The sequence below is a fragment of the Mya arenaria genome, chromosome 4 (assembly GCF_026914265.1).
Source record: "Mya arenaria isolate MELC-2E11 chromosome 4, ASM2691426v1".
Lineage (NCBI taxonomy): Eukaryota > Metazoa > Mollusca > Bivalvia > Myida > Myidae > Mya > Mya arenaria.
Genome location: NC_069125.1, coordinates 7953284 through 7978264, shown reverse-complemented (window position 1 = coordinate 7978264; position 24981 = coordinate 7953284). Strand labels below are relative to the sequence as shown.

At 34.2% G+C, this 24981-nt stretch overlaps 2 protein-coding genes across 3 annotated transcripts; both read left to right on the top strand.

Annotated features, from left to right (window-relative positions):
- The first annotated feature begins 193 nt into the window (after positions 1-193).
- Positions 194-9748, top strand: LOC128231243 (glutathione S-transferase theta-1-like). 2 transcript variants are annotated; one of them, XM_052943796.1, is made up of 5 exons: positions 194-321; positions 3907-4038; positions 6385-6472; positions 8188-8341; positions 9298-9748. In XM_052943796.1, exons 2-5 carry the CDS (start codon positions 3930-3932, stop codon positions 9637-9639), a joined length of 693 nt encoding a protein of 230 aa, XP_052799756.1. In that variant the 5' UTR covers positions 194-321; positions 3907-3929; the 3' UTR covers positions 9640-9748. The 2 variants fall into 2 exon arrangements, with proteins under 2 accessions (XP_052799756.1, XP_052799755.1); XM_052943795.1 differs by lacking the exon at positions 194-321 and adding an exon at positions 1985-2914.
- Positions 9749-17242: 7494 nt separating this feature from the next.
- LOC128231244 (glutathione S-transferase theta-1-like) lies at positions 17243-22131 on the top strand. The gene is made up of 5 exons (XM_052943797.1): positions 17243-17371; positions 17652-17788; positions 20393-20480; positions 20848-21001; positions 21609-22131. Exons 2-5 carry the CDS (start codon positions 17677-17679, stop codon positions 21945-21947), a joined length of 693 nt encoding a protein of 230 aa, XP_052799757.1. The 5' UTR covers positions 17243-17371; positions 17652-17676; the 3' UTR covers positions 21948-22131.
- Positions 22132-24981: the final 2850 nt, after the last annotated feature.

The following is a 24981-nucleotide window of genomic DNA, read 5'->3' as shown; positions in this document are numbered from 1 at the left end:
ATGTTTTCCTCTCATTACGTATACATTCAGTGTGTGTATACCACTGATAAATTGCGTCATAAATGCTACGTCGGAAGGCAAAATTGTTCTTCGAATGAAGACTTTAAACAAAGATAACCACTATTTCTTCACCATTTTATATGAAACATAGCGCAGTCTACGTAAAGATAACCACTATTTCTTCACCATTTTAGATGAAACATAGCGCAGTCTACGTCGCTTACGAAGCTCCGCCTTCGGTATTTTACCAGAGTTTGATTGAAACCTTTTCTTAAGACGGCCGTCTGATGGAGCACTGTCAAAACATTATTTTGGAAACAGGTTTGTCGAAGTGTTTGATGAAACTAATCACCTTATCGAACTCCAGTAATAAAACGAAGGCGTAGTTCTTTAAGCGACAAAAGCTGCCCTTTGTTTCATTTAAATTGGTGTAGTAAAACAAAAGTTATCTTTGTTTTAACTGTTAATTCCAAGCAAAATGCTGCCTTCCGACGTAGCATATATGACGTAATTTATCACGTGGTATACACACACTGACATTGTATCTTTGAAATGACCATGAAACGATTTTTAAAGCGCCTGAAAGGCTTGGGCAATGTTAAAGCACAATTGCATACCTCAACACTGTTAAAAAAGCTCCTGAAATGCTTTCACAATCAATATGTCTGTATGAAATGTTCATTATTAATTTTGTTCCCAGTAACTCGAGTTACATACTATTAATGTTATATAATGATTAATAATTTGTCGAATGATTTATTTCCTGATCCCGAATTTCAAAAAGAGGCGGGTGCTTATATACAGAGACGCAGGTTCACCTTGGTCCATATAACATCCTCAGTCAGATGGTCCATTCAGCTTGTGTATGGCTTTTAATGCATGCTTTTTGTGTTAATAAAATTTGATTATATATTACATTGTACGGGCAATATAAACTGTTGTTTGACTGTAGTTTTTGAACATCTCTCACTGTAATTTTCATTTTAATATAAACGCATTTTGACATTTTTTAAAAAAAAAAGTCAATATTGTGTACAATTTTATAAGTTGTATTATGAATGATGTTTTTTAACATTATTATGGAGATATGAAAAAGTTAAATCATTAAGCCACAATATTTTAATTGAACACATATTGCAATATGAAGTAATAAATAGTAACAAGTTTATTATTGCTCATGTTTGCTAATGTGTCGAATAATAACCGCTCCAAGTAGATTGGCCGTATTAGTATTTTTAGATGTTTGATTATCGAAAAAAAAAAGTAAAATTTGTTTGTTTTTGTCTTACTGTTAATGTTATGCATGTGGTTTTTTTTTGTGTGGGGATTAAAGGCTGCACTCTTACAGATTTACCTTTTTTACAACTTTTTTTTATGTTTTGTTTTGGAAAGAGCAAATTTTTGCGTTAATATCTACAAACCAATGATAAAAAGATTGCTGACAAAAGATCAGATCGCAGATGTTCATATTTCCGTTCGAAAAGTAATGTTTTATGGCTTAAACCGTCACTAACGGTTAAAGAAAAATGCATAAAACATCAATTTTTGAACTTAAGAACTGTGAGAGTGCAGCTTCAAAGCAAGTTCAGTTATAAGCTTTATATATAAGTGTGTGTTCACCACGTGATAAATTACGTCATAAATGCTCCGTCGGAAGGCAATATTTAGCTACAAACGAAGACTTTAAACAAATAAACTTTACTATTTATTCACCATCTTAAATGTAACGGGGCGCAGTCTACGCCGCTTACAGAGTCCCGCCTTTGGTATTTTACTAGAGTTTGATTGAGAGTTTAGTTTCTTAAACACTTCGACAAACCTTTTCACAAAACCGCAGCTTGATTGAGCACTGTCAAGAACTTAGTTTGGAAACAGGTTTGTCGAAGTGTTTGAGGAAACTAATCTCCTAATCAAACTCCGGTAATACGAAGGCGGGGCTCTATGAGAGGCATAGACTGCCCTTTGCGTCATTTAAAATTGTGAAGAAACAAAAAAGTTATATTTGTTTAAAGTCATTATTCGAAGCAAATTCCGATGAAGCATTTATGACGTAATTTATCACGTGGTATACACACACAGTATATAATTGGACTGTTCTTGTAGTTGCAGTATTAAAGTGACATTCTTATTTAAAATCAATACATACACATGTAGTACAAACATCAATTCTGACTGATAAACATTTAACTAATTACAAAATAATGCATACATGGAAAATATTAATGACTGATAACAAAAGTGTAACCATGTATTTAATAGCAGAAAGCGCAAAAATATTAAATGGTTGGTGAATGCTAAGAGATTTACTGTGGTCTAATATAGTTTCAAAAGTAGAAATACTGTTTTTATGCTTATTTCTTTCAAATTAAACTCGATATCCTTCAAATGAACCATTGTTTTCGACAATTATTCATCCTTTTTGGTATATTAAAACAATGTTATTAATTGTGGTGCATCTTGTTTGAGAGTAAGAGTGCATCTTTATATATGGTTTATTTTTCTGGCACTTCATTTGGTCATGATTACGGCGCAACATTTGCAACATTAATTGATAACGTTATCGTTTTTAAACCTGTCAATGTGCACATTTAAAATTCAGAACATTAGTTACAGATTCAATGTTATAATGATTATCATTCGAACACTGTCGTAAATGACCCACATATATACATTTATAAATGATTATGCTATCAGTGGCCTCACACTATCCCTCGTCACTGACGGTGGTATGACGGAGATACTTAAAGTGAGATAAAATGCTATACTCTTATCAAGAGCACTTACTACCCTTCCCCGGCGTACAAAGCAAACAGAATCCTCTGTCGCTATTCATTTTAATGTTTGAACTGTATGGATCTAATCAACCCATTAGATAGATAACCAGATTCATTTGTGTTGGTTAGTTAATACAGAGGTTTGTAGATTTTGACTTTTACATTTTTTTTGTTCATTTTAAACTTGTAACTTCTTTTACGTAAACACGTACTTTTTATTTAGTAATACTTTAATGGATTTATTATTATTACTTTTATTGATGTTAGTTCTTAACCATACAGGGTCGTAATTAATGTTGTTAAGTCATCGTTCTATGTGGCAGAACGACATTTCATCAACAATCGTTTATTGCATGCTTGTATTTGCAAGGCAGAACGACATTTCATCAACAATCGTTTATTGCATGCTTGTATTTGCAAGGCAGAACGACATTTCATCAACAATCGTTTATTGCGTGCTTGTATTTGCAAGGCAGAACGACATTTCATCAACAATCGTTTATTGCATGCTTGTATTTGCAAACCATTACCGTTTGTGTTTTTCAACTAAGTCCATAACAATACTTCTCTTATGATTTTGTTAAATGTTTATAAATTCGTATCATCTGTGAATTATATTTACTTCAACAATAGTCTGACATGATTAATGCGAACCTAGACAGGTTTATGGATAAGTGTTTGGTGCCATAAATTAGATACAAGTTGTTGTAATATGTTTTGGAATACCAGTGTTTATTTTATTTTTTTGTTATGCGCCGCGTCAACTGTAATTGTCTTTTAACATTGAAGGCAATATCATGCAAGTTCTAGCATATTATGCAAACAATGTTTTCCCCAGGATATATTTTAAGGGATGTCGGAGGGATCGGGGTGTGCAGGGAGGGGTGTCCCCTCCTAGTTTATGATTGTTTTAGTATTTTATTCACAGATGGTGCAATTTGACGTATATTACATTATGCAAATGATATACGTGAGTAGCTATATAATTGACATAATTATGTTGCATTAAAATGTATAAACGATTAGGGAAGTCGAGCACATTCTCAAAACTAGAAATTAGACAATACTGATATGTTACACTTTTGACACAAATAATGACAATGCTTCATACCAAAGAATGATTTTTTTACAGGAAGACCTTAAAGTGATTGAAAGATGGTTGAGTTTTACTACGACCTTTTGTCGCAGCCATGTCGAGCAGTCTACCTTTTTTTGAAGGCTGCTGGGATTGATTTTACACCAAAAGTTACAAGCCTTATAAAGAGTAAGTACTAATCATTGAAGATAAGTACATACAAGTATACTTGATTAACAGATAACAATGATTAACATACATCCTTGATTACAGATATCAGATGTGTATTAATGATAGGGTGTACGACAGGACGATGTTTGAGTGACAGGATTTGAATCAAATCAAACAACAGGATCAAGATCAATATATAAACGTTTAATGTGGTTTTCTACGACACCCAGTCTCAGTGTGTGTATTCCACATGATAAATTACGTAATAGATTCTACGTCGGAAGGCAGCATTTTTCTTAGAATGAAGACTTTAAACAGAGATAACTTCACTTTTTCCTCACCATTTTTAATGAAACATAGCGCAGTCTACGCCGCTAACGTAGCCCGGCCTTCGGTGTTTTACCAGAGTTTGATTGAGAGTTTAGTTTCTTTAAACACTTCGACAAACCTATCACAAAACGGCCGTCTGACGGAGCACTGTCAAAACATTATTTTGGAAACAGGTTTGTCGAAGTGTTTGATAAAACTTATCACCTTATCATTTAAAATAATGTAGTAAAAGAAAATTTACTTTTGTTTTAAGTCTCCATTTTAAGCAAAATGTTACCTTCCGACGTAGCATCTATGACGTAATTTTCACGTGGTGTACACACACTGAGTCTGTATGGCAAGAAAGGGAAATGAAACAGGAACGTCATACCTGCTACTTAATGACATTTAACAGTCAAACAAGCATTCATCATTTTATTAGCTCGACTATTTTTAAGAATAAGGAGAGCTATACTACTCACCCAAGCGTCGGCGTCGGCTTCACACCTTGGTTAAGGTTTTTCATACAAGCACCTTTAAGTCATTATTTCAGTAAATACATCATGTATTGCATTGAAACTTCACATATGTATTCCCAACTATCTAAAATACTAAATTAATGAAATGGGATAACACTTTTTTAATATAATGCAAATAATGGGCCTTTATTATTTGACTTAGTAATTCTGGTTAAGGTTTTGCATGTAAGCACACATAGGTTAATATCTCAGCAACAATCTGATGTATTGCATTGAGACTTTATACAACGGTACCCAACCATCCAATCTACTTAACTAACCAAGTAAGATAACTCTAGTTTGCATTAATTCAAATATTGGCCCTTTTTTATTTGACATAGAAATTCGAATACATCATGTATTGCATTGAAACTTTATACACAGGCTTCCAATCATTTAACCATCCTTAATTAATCAGGAAAGATAACTTTATCTTGCATATATATAATTTTTACCCCTTTATTATGCGACTTAGAAATTCTGGTTATGTTTTTGCATGTTAGCACACATAGCACACAAAGGTTAATATCACAGCGACTACTTCATGTATTTCATTGAGACTTTATACAATGGTACTAAACCACCCAACCTTCTTGAATAACCAAGTTAGATAACTGTATTTTGCAAAAAATAATGGCCCTTTATTATTGGACTTTTAAATTCTGGTTGATTTTGCATATAACCACATTCATGTTAATATCTCAGCAAATACATCATGTATTGCATTGAAATCTTATCTAATTTTACAGTGATTCATGTTTCGCCAAAACTTTTCAATCCTTACACTGAAAAGCGGCGTAATAGTCGAGCGCGCTGTCTCTGTGACAGCTCTTATTACATGTATACTCGAACAGCAAAACGCAAACAGTTTCAATACCAATAAACGTTAGTTTACGTCTGGATATACGTATTGGAGGATTTGAGTAGTATTGGTGCTCGCCTCTCGCCCAAGAGGTTGTGGTTTCCAACCAGGGTCATGTTCTATTGGTTTCTGGTAAAGAACACATTTCAGGAAATTAATTCTAGAGTGATTCACATCAACTTAAGGCTGTCTCAACAATAAAGCTTAAAATGATGGTTTAGCTTTCTGGTATTTTGTTACTGGTGCTTATGATATTAATTCGGCAATCTGCATGCAGTTGTATACTATGTGTTGGTGACTTAAACTGTAATTCATAATATAAAATTATGTTTTATTATAATTGTAGCAAACATAAATTAAAAAAGTGTAGGTAAACAGTAATGAGTAATGTGTAGATTTAGTCCATACCCATATAAACTCTAATTCCTCAAATAGTTCAAATCCTATACGACCAATCTTATTGAAATATTACATTTATTGTCAAACGTTATGGGTATAATGCGCATATGCTGATGTTGAGGCTTACTGCAGACGTTAGAAAACCCATTTCCATTTATGTCGACGGTTGTCTTCGACTTGTACACATCGAATAGGAATAAGGTTAATCACAAATTAAACTGTTCATCCTTCTTTGCTTTGAATATGCTTAATTAATACAAGAAAACTTAATTTCAGGGGACCACTATGAGCCCGAGTTTACCAAGAAGAATCCCTACCATAAAATTCCATTAATTGACGACGATGGCTTCATACTGGCAGAAAGGTAGTTAATTACCAATAATAGAAAATATGTATCAACCGTGACTATATTTTTTCACCACCAAGTCTGGATTCTGTCCTGTTCTTTTTTGGTAAATCAAGAATGTAAAGGAACTCAAACAAGACTTTCAATTCTTGATAACTATTGGTACAAGTGTGAGGTTATGGCCATACAACTAGTTAAGGCCCCCAGAAGACGCGTGTTACAGTGAACTGAATGTTCCACTGACTGTTTCATTGCGGTAAATCAACCCTTTATCCATAAAGCGTGTGTAGTCTGTTTGAGGTGTTTGTGTATGTGATGTTTTTACGTAGGTGTCTCTAGTTTACTGTCATTTTGGCCTTGCAATTAGTCCATATAAACAGCCGCTTCAGAGTCTTTGAGAATTTTTGTTTTGGCGACTTTACGCGTCCATATCCCACTTGTTGTTTTCCTAGCCAAAAATGACAGATCCCAGCGCTAAGTATATTGAGCGGAAAGATAACGGACACCTGCTAGATAGTTACAAAATTGGCGATGCCTTGTTGACAGATCGATCTGAATTTGAGTTTCATGAAACACTTAAGTGTATTTATGAGAAAGGTATTGGCTAAAAATAATTAATGTGTAACTTATGTGTTTCCATTTAAGAATGCAGTGTTGTGGATTTACAGTTGAAGAATATATTTTACATTGGTATGAATCAGTCAACTTGTGGCGTTTAGGGAACAAAATAAATATCCAAATGTTAAAAAAGTTCTCTATACGCGCATTATTGTGGCTAGCCTTGCAATATGCCTCTAATCAAGGTTTAGTTTTAAATGTTTGGCTTCAGGGCTTGTCCCAGTATTTTTCATTGTATTTTTTGTCTACCAGTCGTCCATTCAGATACGAATATATTGATACGAATATATTAAATATCATTTTTATACATTCAGATTTTAATCGAACAGAATTAAATATATTTTAACTGAAAGTAATGCAACACTTGCTGGCAACTTAATTGAAATAAATACATGCTTGCTAACGACAAACTTATGAACGTAATAATAGCTCGTTAAGATGTTTAATTCCCGATCGAATACTATTCAAAATTAACATAATATGACCCAGTCTTTGTCCAGTGTACTCTGGATTGTAGAGGCCGAATATATCAATTAAGGGCCTATCGTTACCATCGTCAATGTCTGTTTTGATGTTTGCCTAAGATTTGAGCAAATCTTTGACGAAAACACTGTTTTTTTCGGTACAAACATATTATTCTTTAAACGAATGCAATATTTTTTTGCAAAATAATATTGTATGCACAGTCTTTTTTTATAATTTTCTGTCCCGACCTTGAAGATATGGCCAATGGGACATATCAGTGCCCTTTGGACAGCGCAAATCTGGGACGAGCGTAGATTGCACTCCTTTTGCACCATGTTAGGACACTGAATATGTACCAGCAATTCGTGAACTTAATTGAATTGATATTAGTGGGTATAACGGACTTTTAAATGAGCATTTATTTTAAAGTTCAAAGAGAACGCTCGAATTGTTCTTGTTATATCTAAGATCACTCTATTTTGTTTGCTTACTTGTATTTGCTTTAGAAACAAACGGGTAAATAATTAAATTACAAATTTTAAATAGTATGATTTATCAGAAAAGTTTAAATACAATGATTTATCAGAGAAGTTGAAATACAAGCAAATAAAAATATCGATAAATAACGTAAACTATAACCGATTTTTCAGTGTGGCCATTATGCGCTATCTGGCTATGAAGAATAATGTTGCTGACAGCTGGCTACCTCAGAATGACGTCAAACAAATGGCCCGCGTGGATGAATTCCTAAACTGGCAGCATCTTTGCGTCAGGAAACCATGCGTCGATCTGTTCCTTGGAACGGTAGGTTATCTAGTTTCCATTAAGGATCTCCCTATCAGAATGTATATATATTGCTATGAATTGTATATTTTAATACATTATTATTATTGGTTGTCCGATTAGCGCAGTGGTTAGCGCACTCGCTTCTCACCAAGGCGACCCGGATTCGATTCCCGGCCTGGGCGCATGTAAGTTAGGTTAGTGGTCACCAAGCCGGACAAATGGGTTTTCTCCGGGTACTCCGGTTTCTCCCACAACACAAGACCACACTCTCGCGCAACATCATGCCAACGAGAGTCACTTAGTATAAGCTATCATAGCTTTCTTCACAATCGTTGTAAAATATATAACGTTTAAACTAATATTAAGGGAGGCTAATCTGTAGGGTTTTAGATTTTTTTTAGAAAGGACAATGTGTGGAACAAGAGCGTCAGGGTTTAATGGTAAAAAGGAGGTATTGTACCGTGCTCTAACAATTTCGAACTTTATGCGGAAAATGGTCGGAAATGTATTTAATTGAAGTAGTATTCGATTTCAACTGCAATCAAGTTTGTATGTATTCATAGCAATTTCATAAGTTTTAATCAAAACAGAAGAAGTATTTGACAGTCTTCAGTTCAAAAATTTACTGAGGCACAGACTGCACTGGCTTATATCCATGAGGGCAGAAAATCGGAAAGGGTGAAGCACCCTCCCACAACTCCAGCTAAAACCCAAAACTCTCTAAGCAATGTGTACACATCAGTAAAATAAGCACTTTATAGTTTGCATCATATCTAATATTAAGCACTTTAAGATTGTACAATTGTGTACTCATAAACTGTAAAGTATTCGCTTTATGTATATAACTTTTGAAACGTATTCATAAACCCAACCTGTTTAGGTAATTCAACCTAATGTTGTTGCTGCTGTAATTTGTAGTTCTTTTTTAATAAATAAAAATTGTACATATGTATATGCATAAAATTTGTTTCCAGTTTCGGAGTCGTGTTGGGGTGGGTAAATTTACGAAGGAACCGCTCGATGAAGAAAAAGCCAAAACTTTCAGGGAAGAAGTTAAGAAATGTGTGACCCACATTGGGGAACATTATCTTAAGGACCGCCCCTTTATCGCCGGGGATGAAATATCCGTTGCAGACATCCTTGCGGTCTGCGAGTTAGGACAATTGACCGGAATCGGAGCGGAAAGCCTTTATATGGAGAACGAGACTGTTAGTGCTTGGTTCGAAAGAGTGAAGGCAAAATTGCAGCCTCATTATGATGACTCCATGGCAACCCTTTTGGGCTTAAAGAAAATGTTCGATGAAGCGAAGGCATAATTTGTTGACAATATATTTTGAAATGTGTATGTTGCATTGTTGTAAAGGAGCATTTTCAGATATCATATTTATTGTATACGTCTTTTAGAAATATAATATATATTGGATATACACGATTTAATTCATCTATCTTGCACCGTTTTTTGTGTTCCAGATATATAATATCTATTCCTGCACATACATTAGTTTAAGTGTTGTCAGTAAAAATAATTCACTACTAGACGTCAAAGGTATTTTTCCGTTGTTCGTTATGCAGTTCTGTTAACTGTAAACGCATTAAGTTAGGTTTCAAACATGATATACCGTGTCCATTGTTTATACCCCATGATATGACGGACGCGACTCCAATATTTCCCTATATATACGTTCACATTAACATCACTGAACAATCTTGTGTTTCATGTAGTTCTAAAATTATTGTACCAACTCTTTGAAACTTCATAGGAATGATGGCCAGCATGGGAAATTGCGTACCTGCTATTTGTTTGTCATTTCACATAGTCTAACAAACAAAATGGCTCTAGACTTGGTAAAAAGTTCTAAAAATATTGTGTCGCATGTAGCTAAGTAGGTATTGCACATACACACATACAACTCCAAAGGAATGTTGTTCACTAGGTAAGTAAATTGTTTACCGTTAATTGATGTTATTATGACTGTAGAAACACAGTTTAAACTACATAGATAAACTCACATCATAAATAAATGGTAGATGATTTTTCTCCCACCTCACTTAAAAAAATGAAGTAAAGTATATTTTTTTCGTTGGAACTCTATTGTGCGTAGTGAAAATAAATGCGTATAACTTTGTGATATTTCGTGGTTGTCATGGATATGCGCGCAGTGATTCAGATTATGTTAATAGTCAAATCGTTAGGATTCTAAATATTGCCACATGACAAGGTTTCCATGATGCTGACAGACGACGGTCTTCAACAAGGGCGGTAATTGTGTGAGGACAAAAAAGGAGTTCCATACGGGTACTTGATTTATCATTGCCCGTGGGCAAGATAGATAGAATTTCTAGCATGGTCAATTTACTACATATCTGAGGTGGGAGAACTATGTATGTGTAGTTGTTAACCATGATGCAATACGGTGAAATATCCTTGTTGTTTTTTACGCAAAAAAACAACATTATGGGGATTTCGGCATAGGAAAAATAAATGATGCACATTAAGGGAAAAACTTAACAGTTAAGGATATATGGAGGCGCAAAAGAACAAAATAGCTTAATTTAATAATAGTTCATTCTTCCGTGTTTACAATGAAATTAGAAATGCAAAGTTAAACACAGTATTTGAAACAACCATTCACAGATCATTGTGCAACGAGTTTTATACAAACATTCACAGATCACTGTGCAACGAGTTTTAAACAAACATTCGCAGATCACTGTGCAACGAGTTCTATACAAACATTCGCAGCTCACTGTGCAACGAGGTCTATACAAACATTCGCAGATCACTGTGCAACGAGGTCTATACAAACATTCGCAGATCACTGTGCAACGAGTTCTATACCAACATTCGCAGATCACTGTGCAACGAGTTCCATACAAACATTCGCAGATCACTGTGCAACGAGTTCTATACAAACATTCGCAGATCACTGTGCAACGAGTTTCAAACAAACATTCGCAGATCACTGTGCAACGAGTTCTATACAAACATTCGCAGATCACTGTGCAACGAGTTCTATACAAACATTCGCAGATCACTGTGCAACGAGTTCATCACTGTGCAACGAGTTTCAAACAAACATTCGCAGATCACTGTGCAACGAGTTCTATACAAACATTCGCAGATCACTGTGCAACGAGTTCTATACAAACATTCGCAGATCACTGTGCAACGAGTTCTATACAAACATTCGCAGATCACTGTGCAACGAGTTCTATACAAACATTCGCAGATCACTGTGCAACGAGTTCTATACAAACATTCGCAGATCACTATGCAACGAGTTCCATACAAACATTCGCAGATCACTGTGCAACGAGTTCCATACAAACATTCGCAGATCACTGTGCAACGAGTTCCATACAAACATTCGCAGATCACTGTGCAACGAGTTCCATACAAACATTCGCAGATCACTGTGCAACGAGTTTCAAACAAACATTCGCAGATCACTGTGCAACGAGTTCCATACAAACATTCGCAGATCACTGTGCAACGAGTTTTAAACAAACATTCACAGATCACTGTGCAACGAGTTTTAAACAAACATCAATTACGTCACATCATAAACCAATAAAAAAGGTTTTATGAGCAAAATTATTAAGAGTAATGGCTTTTGTATAATGCATTGTTTCATTTAAAACATATACTAGATATACTAGTGAGTTTAGACAAATAGATGTTTATAGAAAAGGTGAGTGGAAAAAATGGGCTTTTGATACAGTTTGATTATTAGTTAATCGTTGGGAAGTTGAACTTCACTTAAGATCAAGCACTGGCACCGGATTTTCAAACTCAAATCATTTAAATAATAAAAACAATCTAATAATTCCAAACTAAAAAATACAATACCAAAATTGAGATATTTTTTCACAATCTTGGTATTGTAATTTTAGTTTGGAATTATTAGATTTTTGTTTTAATTTATAAAAAAAATGATTGAGTTTGAAAATCCGGTGCCAGTGAAATCAATATAGTCTCTCTTCTGAAAAGCGGTCAAAATGATATCGCGGATATTTGTTGATTTCGGTGTAAAATAGTATTTTTTCACGAGTATCATATAAGAACATATTTTTTTACGCGTGTCGAAGCCTAGAGTGAAAATATAGTTTTTCTATGTGCACACTTTTTCTATTTCTTTTATGCTTATTTTTGGCGGATTATTAGTATTTTATTTATTTTTTGATACCTCCTTCTTATGAGTTTTTTTTCTACGCCGCTAACCGTGGGACGCCCCTCATGCGAAATTATAGCTAATGATGTTGATTTCATTTTTTATTTTCGGTTCATAGATAAAAAGTTCTCTGACTCTTGTTTGTATAGTTAATAATTCACTCGTTTTTTAGTGAAATTATTTTATGAACATTAATCACTTAACTTTTATTAATGCATCTAATGTGTCAGACAACAATTTATTAAACAGGGCATGAATACATGACCAACTTACTACGCCGTAATTTATTGAATGAAAATTTGAAATGTCGAACGTGTTAACAAAACATTTGCGCATAATCATTGGATGAAAACATTGTTTTCTTAGTTTTGGAGTTTGTTTCATGATAGATACATGGGTATTCAGTCATTCCCTCACAGTCAGTGAGCAGTCTGATTCACTTGAAGACAGGTAGAGTAAAAACCATGCTAGGTTGTTGACAAATTGTGAAGAATGGTTGGGGTCAAGAAATAATCAGTTAACCTGTTAATTTGTATATGAATTTTCCGGGAAGTTCGTATTACGAATTACAACGACTAACAGTTGAAAAAGATGTTTGAACGAGGATATAACATCCTATTTATGTTCGAACAGTTGTGTTCGTCTTAATTTGTTTGTATGAAAGCAAATGTGCAAACATTCAGCTTCAAAGTTCAAGAAAAAAACAACGTTTAAACAACATGATTACCATTTTTCTTATTAACAGTTGTTTAAAAAAAATGTTTATTTCAAAATAAATCTTTATTTAAACTTATACAACCTTTTTAAAGTACTTTTTGCACACCATTATTGGTTCAGAAGTGATGAGTTTAGTTTTGATCAAATGGAAGTAACTGCAATGGATTTTAAAAGAAGTTCCTTAAGTTGTTATTTTCTCTTCTTAATTTTTAGTGAAAAAATAAAACTGATATTTTCACTGCTGTTATTATACTGATAAAACTCCATATTTCATCGACAATCATGAACGAATAGCAGTTTATTTGTACTAAATGGATGGAATTTTCGTGTGTTTCTGAAGAGGTTTAATCGATGGTCTGCGAAGTGAACACCGAAAAAAGAAATGTTCAGCATCTTCGTCTACTTAGCAATATATGCATAATTAAGAATCTCGATAGTGGCTGTTAAACAAATCTTTTCACCTATTAGTTTATTATTATTTGTTTTATTATTAAGTTTCCTCAAGTGAATGCATACTTTGATAAGATTTACCTTAAACGTGTTTACCTTATTCAGAATTGTTTGGATAAGAGTAAGGTTTGTGCACGTAAACTGGTTTAAACCCCCCGAATTTTACTAACCGTTCCAAGGCGGTACCTAACAATCCTTGATAAACACACCTAGTTTTGTATATAGAATATATGTACTGTGTTGTTTGTGGGGCTGTGTGCTGTTTTTCCACGTTTCTTGTTTGTGATTGTTTGTTTCTTGTGTTATATGTCTGTGGTGTTTACCTTGTGCCATAAAACGGGGTTTATGTTTAAACTTTCGGCTACTGAGCTTGTTTCTGTAGTTTTTCATATAAATATTAATCGATGGTCCAAAAAGTGAACACCGAAAAAAGAATTATTCAGCATCTTCGTCTACCTTTAACAAGTCCGAATCTTGATCACTGCAATATTTTCTTACTGTACATGATATGCTGAGAAACGGCGTTCTCCACGAAGATAAAAGAAGGGACGGAGTTCGGTTTAAAGTGATCTTTAAACCGGGTTTATGTAAAAACTTTTGGCTACTGAGCTTGTTTCTGTAGTTTTCCTTACAAATATTTAAAACTATACTTAAACATCGAAAGCGTTGGTGTAAGTCTTCTATCTATATCGCGTAAATGGACGACAATTTCGTTGAACGATATTTATTGGTGTAAAAATGCCATTTTTTTCTAGGGAAAATAATATCATAAAATGTACCGATAAGAACGGAGGGAGTTCACAGCGAGTATGTATGCTTCCAATGTGTGATACGTAAATCTTAAAATTACCTAAACATGTATTATTTTTTTAATTATAATATTTTGATATTTGCATGATTGTATCTGATTTGCCGTTATTAGTTTCTCTTTACCTACATTGATATAGAAAATAATTAATTGACATAAAATACTACTGACAAATAGATTTTGACCTACGTCCAAGTCTCCTCGATTGATAAACAAAACACTTTTAGACACTAGGAAGTTGCAGATAAACATGTAGCTTGCATTTGGTGCAAAGAATTACAAATGCCTGAAAACAGATTCCCTAGAAATTCATATATTATGATAAAAAATCTGGATAGTTTAGGTAGGCGTACTTGGGCAACTTATATAAAAGAAATAGTGTTTACATATGGCTTTGGGTATGCCTGGATTGTCCAGGATGTTCGAGATATAAATATATTTATGTATCATTTTAAAACAAGAATTGCTGATTGTTGTAGACAAACATGGCTCGGTGATGTAAATAATTCCTCACGTTGTGATACTTATAAATGCTTTAAGTCGTTATTGAATGTTGAAAGATACCTTAATATCAGTTTACCGTTTCCTGTACGAAAATTATTGGCTAGATTTAGAACATCTAGTCATAAACTCCATATTGAAATTGGTCGATTTTTTAGTATTGATAGAAATGATCGCTTCTGTATTTATTGTTTATTGGATAAAGACATACTTGTTATTGAAGATGAATATCATGTATTTTTTAAGTGTTCAAGATTTAATGGCATCCGGGAAAATTATTTGTTTTCTTGGTATCTTGGAAATGCTGACATTGTTCATTTCTATAATATGATGGCATCGGAAAATGTTACCCATATTAAATCCATTGCTTTTTACGTTCATAAACTCATGTTAGCTATAAATAACACTTAACCAAGAGACTTATTTAGTTACATATATGCATTTTGGTATATTTGATTTGCATTGTAACATGTAGTATGGGCTGGAGTGGAGGCCTTATATTGAACAAACTTTTGTTCGTTCGTTCGTTCGGCCTTAATTAACGTTTGCGAAACCTCATGATTTCATCTGAACGGGGAGTCTGACCAACCCTCTCACAAAACTCTTCACTCGTGATGTAGAGGACCTTATTGCCACACGAGCCGTGTCATACATGTATGGCGAAGAACACGATGTTAACATGTGTCATAGGTCCTGCCTACAAGGCTAATAACTTCGATAATGCCAATATAAATTAATTGCTTAATTTTCATCTATTTTTAAATTGGAGCGGGGTGACATTTTTTTCTTAGATGAGTGTTTCACCGTTGAATATGTATGTGTGCATTCTTTTTCTTATTGCATAAGGGACTATAAATATGTTTTTTCTTGACAAAGGTATGGATAGGTATCAATAAACGCCGTTCCCGGACCCAAGTTCACATTTTTATTTGAGTCATTTAATTAAAGGAGCGGCAATTAATTTATAGTCGCATAAAGTACTGAACCCGGATGGCGTATTTCACACGTACACATAAACGTAACGTTTCGAAACCTCTCGCAGTATTCAGAATTGCCAATACAGTTGGAACTCTAATTACAAGCTAACATCTGCAAGGGGCACATGGTTGTTAACCAAGTCTTATTGTGCTTTTAGGCAATAGTATTCACCGTAACAACACAGACCATTTAACACTCTGGCAATAAAAATGACATGTTTAGTTTGCTCAATTAAACCACTGGCCAAGTGTAAGGACAAGAGTATATTTCTGTAAACACATCGTTGGTCAGACTAGTACTCTTCTCAAAAACATATTAAATAGTTATTTTTAGAATTGCAGTGGAACTCTGAATTGACAACCAGTACAAATACAGCATTGAAATACAGTGTAAATACAATGTATACCGTGTGCCACATGCTCTTAGAGTTTTATTTCAATGAACTACTTTGTTATTTTTCGAGGAATAATGGATTGAACTCATTAAGAATGATCCAGTATCATAGTTCATCTTATCAGGCAACACACATATGTGCCATTAACATAAAGGTCCCCCTTTCTCCAGTTTCTCATTCATTTACCAGACTCACTCATTGCATTATATATATTATGTTAATGCAAAAGAAATATTCTGAAAATTATTTTTTGAAAGCAAAAAAGACTGTTTGGTATCTGAAAAGGGTCATAATTTAAGCAAAGCACAGCTGAACTGGACGCATAATAAATGTTTAGTAATCGCTCAAGTATATTTTACTATACAAAAACTGTCTTCGAATTAATGAACATATTTATATCAACATCATTGATTGGACAATTTTCTTTTAGAGTAAAAACGTGAATATTTCCGACAACTGGGACAAGGGATGGTTAAATATGCAACTTAAGTCATACATCAAAGAATTCGTTAACTGTATTCGTCCTTTTTATATCAGGCACTCCGATTACCTTCATCGTACTAATATCCGATTAAGAAGATTGTTGATACCATCCCAGTAAAGGAGCAGTACATCGGACGCTTATTTACAGACAGTGTATTATTACATACACGATTATTCGTTCTGAATGTATTTATTCTTATTTGGATTTCGTGTATTAATAAATGCACGTTTATTCGTTATTGACGTTTATTCGTTTCTTTTCGGGGTATCAAGAATACGTTGTTTTTATCAAAAGTTTTTTTCAAAAAAAAAGTTTATAAAAGTTTGTGAGATGCTGTTATCAAGGCTGCTTAACCTATTTTCATGCATACCATTTATTTCACCATGTTCTATGTTATCTTGGGCGGACATGACTCATACGCTATACACATTTCGTGTGATAGCATGTTTGTTAGAGGTTTAATATCTAGAGCGCTGTTTGCATAACAATTCATTTCACATTGACATTTAATTGTAGACAGTATTTCAAATAGGAACTTTTTGTGGTAAGTACGCACCAGTTTATCATCTTTACTTAATTTTCACTTACCATGATAAGGCAGTTACCGCAACAACAATATTTTGATGTTTTTGTTCTTTTATTTTTATTTGTTAAAATGTGACGTCTTGTATCTGTGCTCAGTTACTGTTATCACCGAGTTTTCAATCGAATGAGCTTTCCTGTCTTTTAGTTTGTAATGTATTTATCATTGCGCAGTGTTTTTTTTTTTTTTAAATTTAAATTTAAATTTCTTAGAAAGTTAGAATATGTTTACTCTTTGATAGGAGAACACTAAGTGTTATAAGAACTATGCTTGTGGAGTTTTACTACGACCTTCGGTCTCAGCCTTGTCGGGCAGTCTATCTTTTCCTGAAGGCTACTGGCATCGACTTCACACCGAAAGTAACTGACCTGTTGAAGGGTAAGTAATACTTCGTTGGAAGGACTTTACATCCATTAGTAACATATTACTTTCATACCGTTACTTGAGTAAGAGTCTGAAAAGATTTGTTTGTTTACTAATTTAATTTAGCTCTATTGTTCAGACAGCTGAAAGCTGATATAATTTACCCTCGAGTCCGTTACCGGGGCAGAAACCAGTACTGTGTCTATTTTGAAAAGAAATGAGAAAGTATCATTGATGTGAATCAAACCTACAACCTTTTTGAGTGAGAGACGAATACCTAGGCCACTAGCCTGCTTAACCCTGGTGGCTGTAAGGCGGACATCTTTACATTACAATCTCATCCTGGTTGGTTTTGAAGCCACAGCCTTCTTTGATGAGAGGTGAACATCTATACCACAAGTATACTCTTAAACTGGTGGGAATCGAACTCACAACCTCTTGTTTAAAAGCTGGGCACCTATACCACTAGACCACTCTCACCCTAGTGATAATGCAAATAAAATAAACATACTTTTTTAAACTTAAAGTTCCATGATACGCCCCGATGTTATTAAATCAAATGGTCGACTTAAAGCCCCAATCTAAATAAACAACGATGCTCAATACTTTATGCTTAAATACCAAATATGTATTATGAAAATGCACTCGCTCCGTTTATAGAAAGATTTAGAACAGTAACGTTGCAAAATTACTCCGAAAACCTGCCTCTAACATTTGTAAAAGTTGATTTGAACTTTATAAAGCCTTATTTGTTTGAAAGACAAATATAAACATTTATTTACTTCACTAAAATGTCATATGTTAACCTACATCGAAATATGGAGGTATTTGAAGACCATAATACACTCAATGAAACAATAAATGATTTAAAGATAAACAACACAACTAATAAAATCTTATTAATCAACTTGATATATCCACATAGACCATCTTATTACACCGATAGCTTTATTTATCATAATGTTTTTTTTATTTTTTTATTTGAGTCTGCCCTCGTCCTCGCGCCTATTGGCTGCATTATGGCTTGATAACCGCCTAGACGCCATCGCGACAAAATCGAGTTGAAATGCAATAAGCAGCATGAGATAGAAGTGACTGCAATTACCCATTCAAATCCAGGTATTAGAAGACTTGAAGAAACAGAGTGAGATACAAGAGATCCGGGTGCGATACCCTAGCTCTTTGCGAAGATACCTGTTTGGTTTTAACGTGCTCGGGATACACGGGATTATAAGTATCTTCCATGGTCGAGAGTGTAAGATAGGTTCATTCCAACCCGAGCGTAGGGTGTTTGCGGAAACGAGGTTTACCGAGTTTCCGCAAAACACCCTGCGCGAGGTTCGGGATGAACCTATCTTACACGAGTAGCTATGGTAGATGCGTTTTCTCCCACCTCAGTTAGACAAAATTAAGTAAAAATATATTTTTTGCTGGAACTCTTTTGTGCTTAGTGAAAATAATTGCGTATGGATATGCGATAATTCGTGGTTGTCATGGATGTGCGCGCAGTGATTCATATTATATTAAGAGTCAAATCGGTCTTCAAATAGTTCTGAGGAGAGTGAAAACTGTTTAATGGTGACATTTGAAGCGAGAAATAATTAATTAGCGTTCTAAATATTGCCACAAGACAAGGTTTCCATGATGCTACAAACGACAGTCTTCAACAAGGGAGGTAATTACAATGTGGTGACCATTAAAAAGCAGTTCTATACGGGCATTTTATCTTCGCCCGTGGGCAAGATAAGAATTTCTAGCATGGTTAAATGATTGGATCTACTTATCTGAGGTGGGAGAAAAGAATTTCTAGCATGGTTAAATTATTGGATCTACTTATCCGAGGTGGGAGAAATAACTTTCCTAGGTTTAACCAGTACAGAGTACACCTTTACCCCAGTACTACCCTATTAATGCCGAGCGCTTGGCAAGGAAGCTACTGGTACCATATTTTAACGTCTTCGGTTTGACGCAACCGGGGTTTGAATCCAAGACCTTTCGCACTCGGGTGGAACAATACACTCACACATTCAATAAAAAACAATATATTCACACATGCAACTCTGAATAATAAGCAATGACTGGTGAATGTCTAAAGGTTATTATGCACAGTGATAAATGCTTCTGCATTGTAGTAATGTCCAGAATCAGTGCCATTTATAGCCCTCAACAAAAGCAAACTTCGCAATTGCGTGAATGATACAGAACAAACATCTATATGTATATTGTATTTTGTATTTAAAAAGCGTTTATTTCATAAGTTCGATCTTTACCGCGATCCTCTTGCTAGTCGAATGCTTTTCAAAGTCAGAATATCACCAAATACTTCATTATTTTTTTTTAAATTTGGTAAATTATCTTACATGTTAGATATCTGCACGCATGGCCTCTTATCTGAAACGAAAATATTTTGATGATATTTAACTTTCTAAGAAATGGCTTACTACGACGCGCTTATTCATGCATCGGAAAGCTTAATAGTCTCATCAAAACGAATCGGCTGTCTTTATACTTTGGACCTATTTTATGTCTGGATCAGTCTTCAAGAATGTATTATTGTATTTATCTAATAACCGAACAAACACATTTAAAATGAATGGAAACTAAAAATCTTTATTTCAGGCGAACAAAACCAACCAGAATTAGTTAAGAAGAATCCATACCACAAACTCCCTCTGATCGATGACGATGGTTTCATTTTGGTAGAAAGGTACACCCCAATGTTTGAAATTAGGCCAATAATTTTTATTTGATATTAATAACCGAATTGGAAAATCATATATAATCATAATAAATTAAACTCTGCAAACGGTTGCATTTATTCAAACGACTAAACAATTATACAGAATTTTAAGTCAAACGTATATTAAGAAAGCCTTTTGAAGAGTTTGCTACCATTAAATGACGTCATTGAGAAATAAAATGCAGTTTGATTTCTTTTGTTATCTTAAGAGGGTAGGGATTGTAAGCTTTTTGCGTCAATCTTTGTAAATGTTTATAAATGTTTTATAGCTTACATGTGGCTAATTAAATATGTGAAGAAATACGTGACCCTTAAAATTCACCTGTCTTTCTAGCGTCGCCATTATGCGTTATCTGGCTATGAAGAACAACGTTGCTGACAGCTGGTTACCTCGGAATGACGTCAAACAAATGGCCCGCGTGGATGAATTCCTAAACTGGCACCATCTTTGCGTCAGGAAACCATGCGTCGATCTGTTCCTTGGAACAGTGAGTGATTTATTAATTACATAAAACTTCAATATAAAAATTAACAAATTTTGAGGATATTTAATAATTATTAAGGGAGGGAACTCTTTCTCATTGCCTAATGTTCAATTGTCTGCCCTTCTTTATTTTGACGCCTTTCTCACTTGTTCTTTAGTTTTAATCCGGTTCGGACGTGTGTTTTCTCACTCCCGCACGCCCGGTTCTTTTATTACTTTTTGTCGGACAAGTTCTTTGCTATTATGATTAACCTTTTTTTCCCTTCTTTTATTTTAGGATATTGAATATTGTATTATGTTTTCACTTTATTATGCTTTCTGCTGTGGTGTATCCTTGCATGGAAGATTTATGGCTGCTTTTGACATAAGCTTTATATCTATGTTAATTTTATTTCCAATCTAGCAGCCTATTATTTCGGCTAAATTAAATTCATAGTTTACATTTGTCTATGTTCTTCCTGAGCGCAATAATTTAATATGAATTGGATAGGAAACGTTCAGACAATAACGATGTCTTGTAATTACGGCGAAGTTTACTAAGAAAAAAGTAAAAAAAGTACACCCAAAAGTCGAGATTTAACAGTATCCACACAAACATTGAATTGTTTCAGGTTCGAAATAAAATTGTTTTTGGTCATTTCACAAAAGAACCACTAGATAAAGAACGAGCCAAGACTTTAAGAGAAGAAGTGAAGAAATTTGTGACCCACATCGGAGACTACTACCTAAAGGATCGCCCTTTTATTGCCGGGGATGAAATATCCGTTGCAGACATTTCTGCAGTCTGCGAGTTAGCGCAGTTAACTGGAATTAAGGAAGAAAGCCTATATATGGAAAACGAAGTTGTTGGGGCTTGGTTCGAAAGAGTGAAGGCGAAGTTGCAACCTCATTATGATGAATGTATGGAAACCTTCGCCGCTTTTAAGAAAAAATTTGAAGAAGCGGAATAATAAAAATTAATTTGTTGACATCAGTCTTCGAAATTTATATTTTAACATCGATGAAACTGCATCTCTTGGATAACTCCTTTAGAAAACATCATCATATATTTTGTATAAGTATATATGCATTTTTCTTTGCTAGTGTAATATTCTGTAAAGATGTATAGTAACTTAAATGCAATAAATAAAAAAAATAACACTTCACAGTAAGTTTTCATTCGTTTTATCATGAAGTAACGAAAAGAGATTTGTCTTGCAGCACTGACACTTTTTAATATATATCCACCTAAACAAATGTATTCCTTTGCTAATATTTATAACTATAATTGCGAATTTATGTTAAAATATTGCGAATTGTATGTTTATATTTCATGCCGATCAATATGAACTATATTTGCATCACGTTTATATTCGGGTCTGAAGTTTCTCTTTAAATGGGTGCATATATTTCAATCCATTGTTTTGTGATCAGCGTATTTGTGTTTTTTTTTGTATTAAAGCATATAATTATAATAACAGTATTAAACTACTTAAGATTATGAGATTCAATGTCGTCCTATTACCGTACCATTTCTTGTTCCATTTATTTGGACATTTAGTATATGTAAGAACGTACTATTTCATGTTCTATATTTTGACAATAGGTATATCAAAAGGCGTACCTTTTCATGTGCTATTTTTTGACAATTAGTATATCAATTTCATATCAAGGTCACGATTGTAGTAAAATGTGCATTTTCGATGTGACTGAATTAAACTTTAAATCAAAGTTTAGTCTAACCATAGTAGTGTACGGACAGTTTAGGTGCAAGGTATATACCCGGACAGGTCTACGGCGATGACCAACTAGTTAACAGGCCTTCCCCAGTGCAAATGTCGTTTAACGGACTCAAACATATTTTTTAATTTAGTTTTTGTGTTTAATATATAGCAAGCATAATACATACCAATATTGCTGCATGTGTAGGTGTATTTTGAAGTTGAGCAAATTTTACGAAAGAAGATTTTATCAGTTTCAATCATAAATCACTTTCAGAAATGTTTTTATACAAAATGAAAATGTTTTGTGTCAAAATAGTCAAAACCTCCCTAGCAACAACGTCTTGTGGCTTTATTGGGAGTACAGCTATTTTAAGAAAGATATTTGCATTTTTGTAATCATGAAATGAAATTTGTCGACCTTAAATTTGAATAATCTATTGAATTTCTTTCTTATATGAAAATATATCAGCCATAAAATACATGCCGTTGTTGATAGGGCAGTTTTCTCACCAAAAATAATAAATGCAAACTCCTTTTGATCCTGAAATCTGATAAGACCTTCTTTTCTTAGACTTTTGTCAACTCCTTACCACAAAGCATTTCGCAAAGGATGTAAAATTGTATACCTAAAAAGGGTTGTTCTTTAAAACTCAATATAACATGAACCTTCGAAACATTTTAATTCCTGGCCTTTGTCACCCTAGTAGACTCGTATTCCACTATATTCTGTGTTTTACGGATCCTTCCAATGCGGTTATCCCATCATTTATTGGTAAAACTATTTGGATGCGTGTGTGGTCAGTTTGTGGTGTTTGTATGTGTGTATGTTGTGTATATACGTTTGTGTCTCTAGTTCATTGTCGTATATAGCATATCTCGATATGCTTTGTTGCAACACCTAAAGTTTGAAACATGTGTACCAACACTTCTGTCACTTACAGCTAAGTAGTACATGACACTTTTTATTTTACTAGTTTTACTGCCCTGCTTTGCGTTCTTGGTGCAAAACTCTCACTTCGTTGGAAATGCCGTTGCGATATAGAACAACACTATGAAGTATACGGATGCTAATTATATCGCACTCAATATGTATCGTAAATGTAAATGACAATGAAGGTCACTGCAGCAGCTACAAAAGACATGATCAGTTCAATGACGTACCACTACACTGTCAACGAGCAGTGAATACGTTTAGTTTTAGTTTTTTTTTTTTTTAAAAGTATAAACATATATATATATAACACAAATTATTTTAGAAGTCAACATTATATTTTGTTAAACGAGAAGGCAGTTTCTAGCACACCGGATAGGCATTTCCGGTGAATTCAGCCGTGCTGGAAAACTCCATCTGGCATCCCCCCATGCCAGATGAGTCACGCGCTGTGACGTAATACTTTCAATTTCTTCTATTAAACACTAAATGTAACCATAGTTATGAGATATCAATTGATGAGTTCCATTAACATTAACTTTACAAATTTTTTCCTTAAAAACAAAACAAAATAACCCTTAAAAGACGTGATATCGAAGGAACTTATTGACGTATGCAGTGAATACAAATTACTGCGCGTCATGACGTCAGTAAACATCATCGCACGCGCTTTTTGATGAAATGTACAAAAACGCGCTTTCTTATGTATTTTCTTCACAAAAAATGTAATTAAAGGTATGCTAGAAAAAATATATATCATGTGTGTCGGTTCCGGATAGAAAAATTGGCATGCCTCGTTACCCGGCAACGCAGGTGCCCTCGGGTCGGATTTTTCTATCCGGAACGGGAACACATGACAGATATTATTAATCTCTTTAGTTTTCCGACACATTTACTAGAACAGTAGGCAATTGTATTGATTTTTATCAGGTGAAGAGGTAGATTTGAACAGTGGCTGGCCCAGTATTTTATACAATCTAATGTAGACACATTAAAACACTTAGAGATTGTTAATGACACTGTTGCATCAAGCCATTTATTTTTGTCAGTACGTAAAAAATCTTTAACCATTTCTTATATGTTATAAAGTGGCCAAATTTCATAACGACATCCCGAGCTGTGAAGGGGACGACGTGAGAGTGACAATATGAGAGAAGCAATCACATGATAGTTTTGTTTAAACAAATTTATTTTACAACGATTGTTAAACAAGTTATTACAACATTATATTAATCACTCTCGTTGGCATGTTTTTACGCGAGAGTGTGGTCTTGTGTTGTGTGGGAAACCGGAGAACCCGGAGAAAACCCACTTGTCCGGCTTGGTGACCACAAACCAAACTTTATTTTA

Bases quoted from the DNA above. Each gene is read 5' to 3' on its own strand.
- LOC128231243 (XM_052943796.1), top strand. From the start codon at position 3,930: ATGGTTGAGTTTTACTACGACCTTTTGTCGCAGCCATGTCGAGCAGTC. The intron at 4,039-6,384 runs GTAAGTACTAAT...ACTTAATTTCAG, and splicing joins AGTTACAAGCCTTATAAAGA to GGGACCACTATGAGCCCGAG. The intron at 6,473-8,187 runs GTAGTTAATTAC...CCGATTTTTCAG, and splicing joins GGCTTCATACTGGCAGAAAG to TGTGGCCATTATGCGCTATC.
- LOC128231244 (XM_052943797.1), top strand. From the start codon at position 17,677: ATGCTTGTGGAGTTTTACTACGACCTTCGGTCTCAGCCTTGTCGGGCA. The intron at 17,789-20,392 runs GTAAGTAATACT...TCTTTATTTCAG, and splicing joins AGTAACTGACCTGTTGAAGG to GCGAACAAAACCAACCAGAA. The intron at 21,002-21,608 runs GTGAGTGATTTA...GAATTGTTTCAG, and splicing joins TCGATCTGTTCCTTGGAACA to GTTCGAAATAAAATTGTTTT.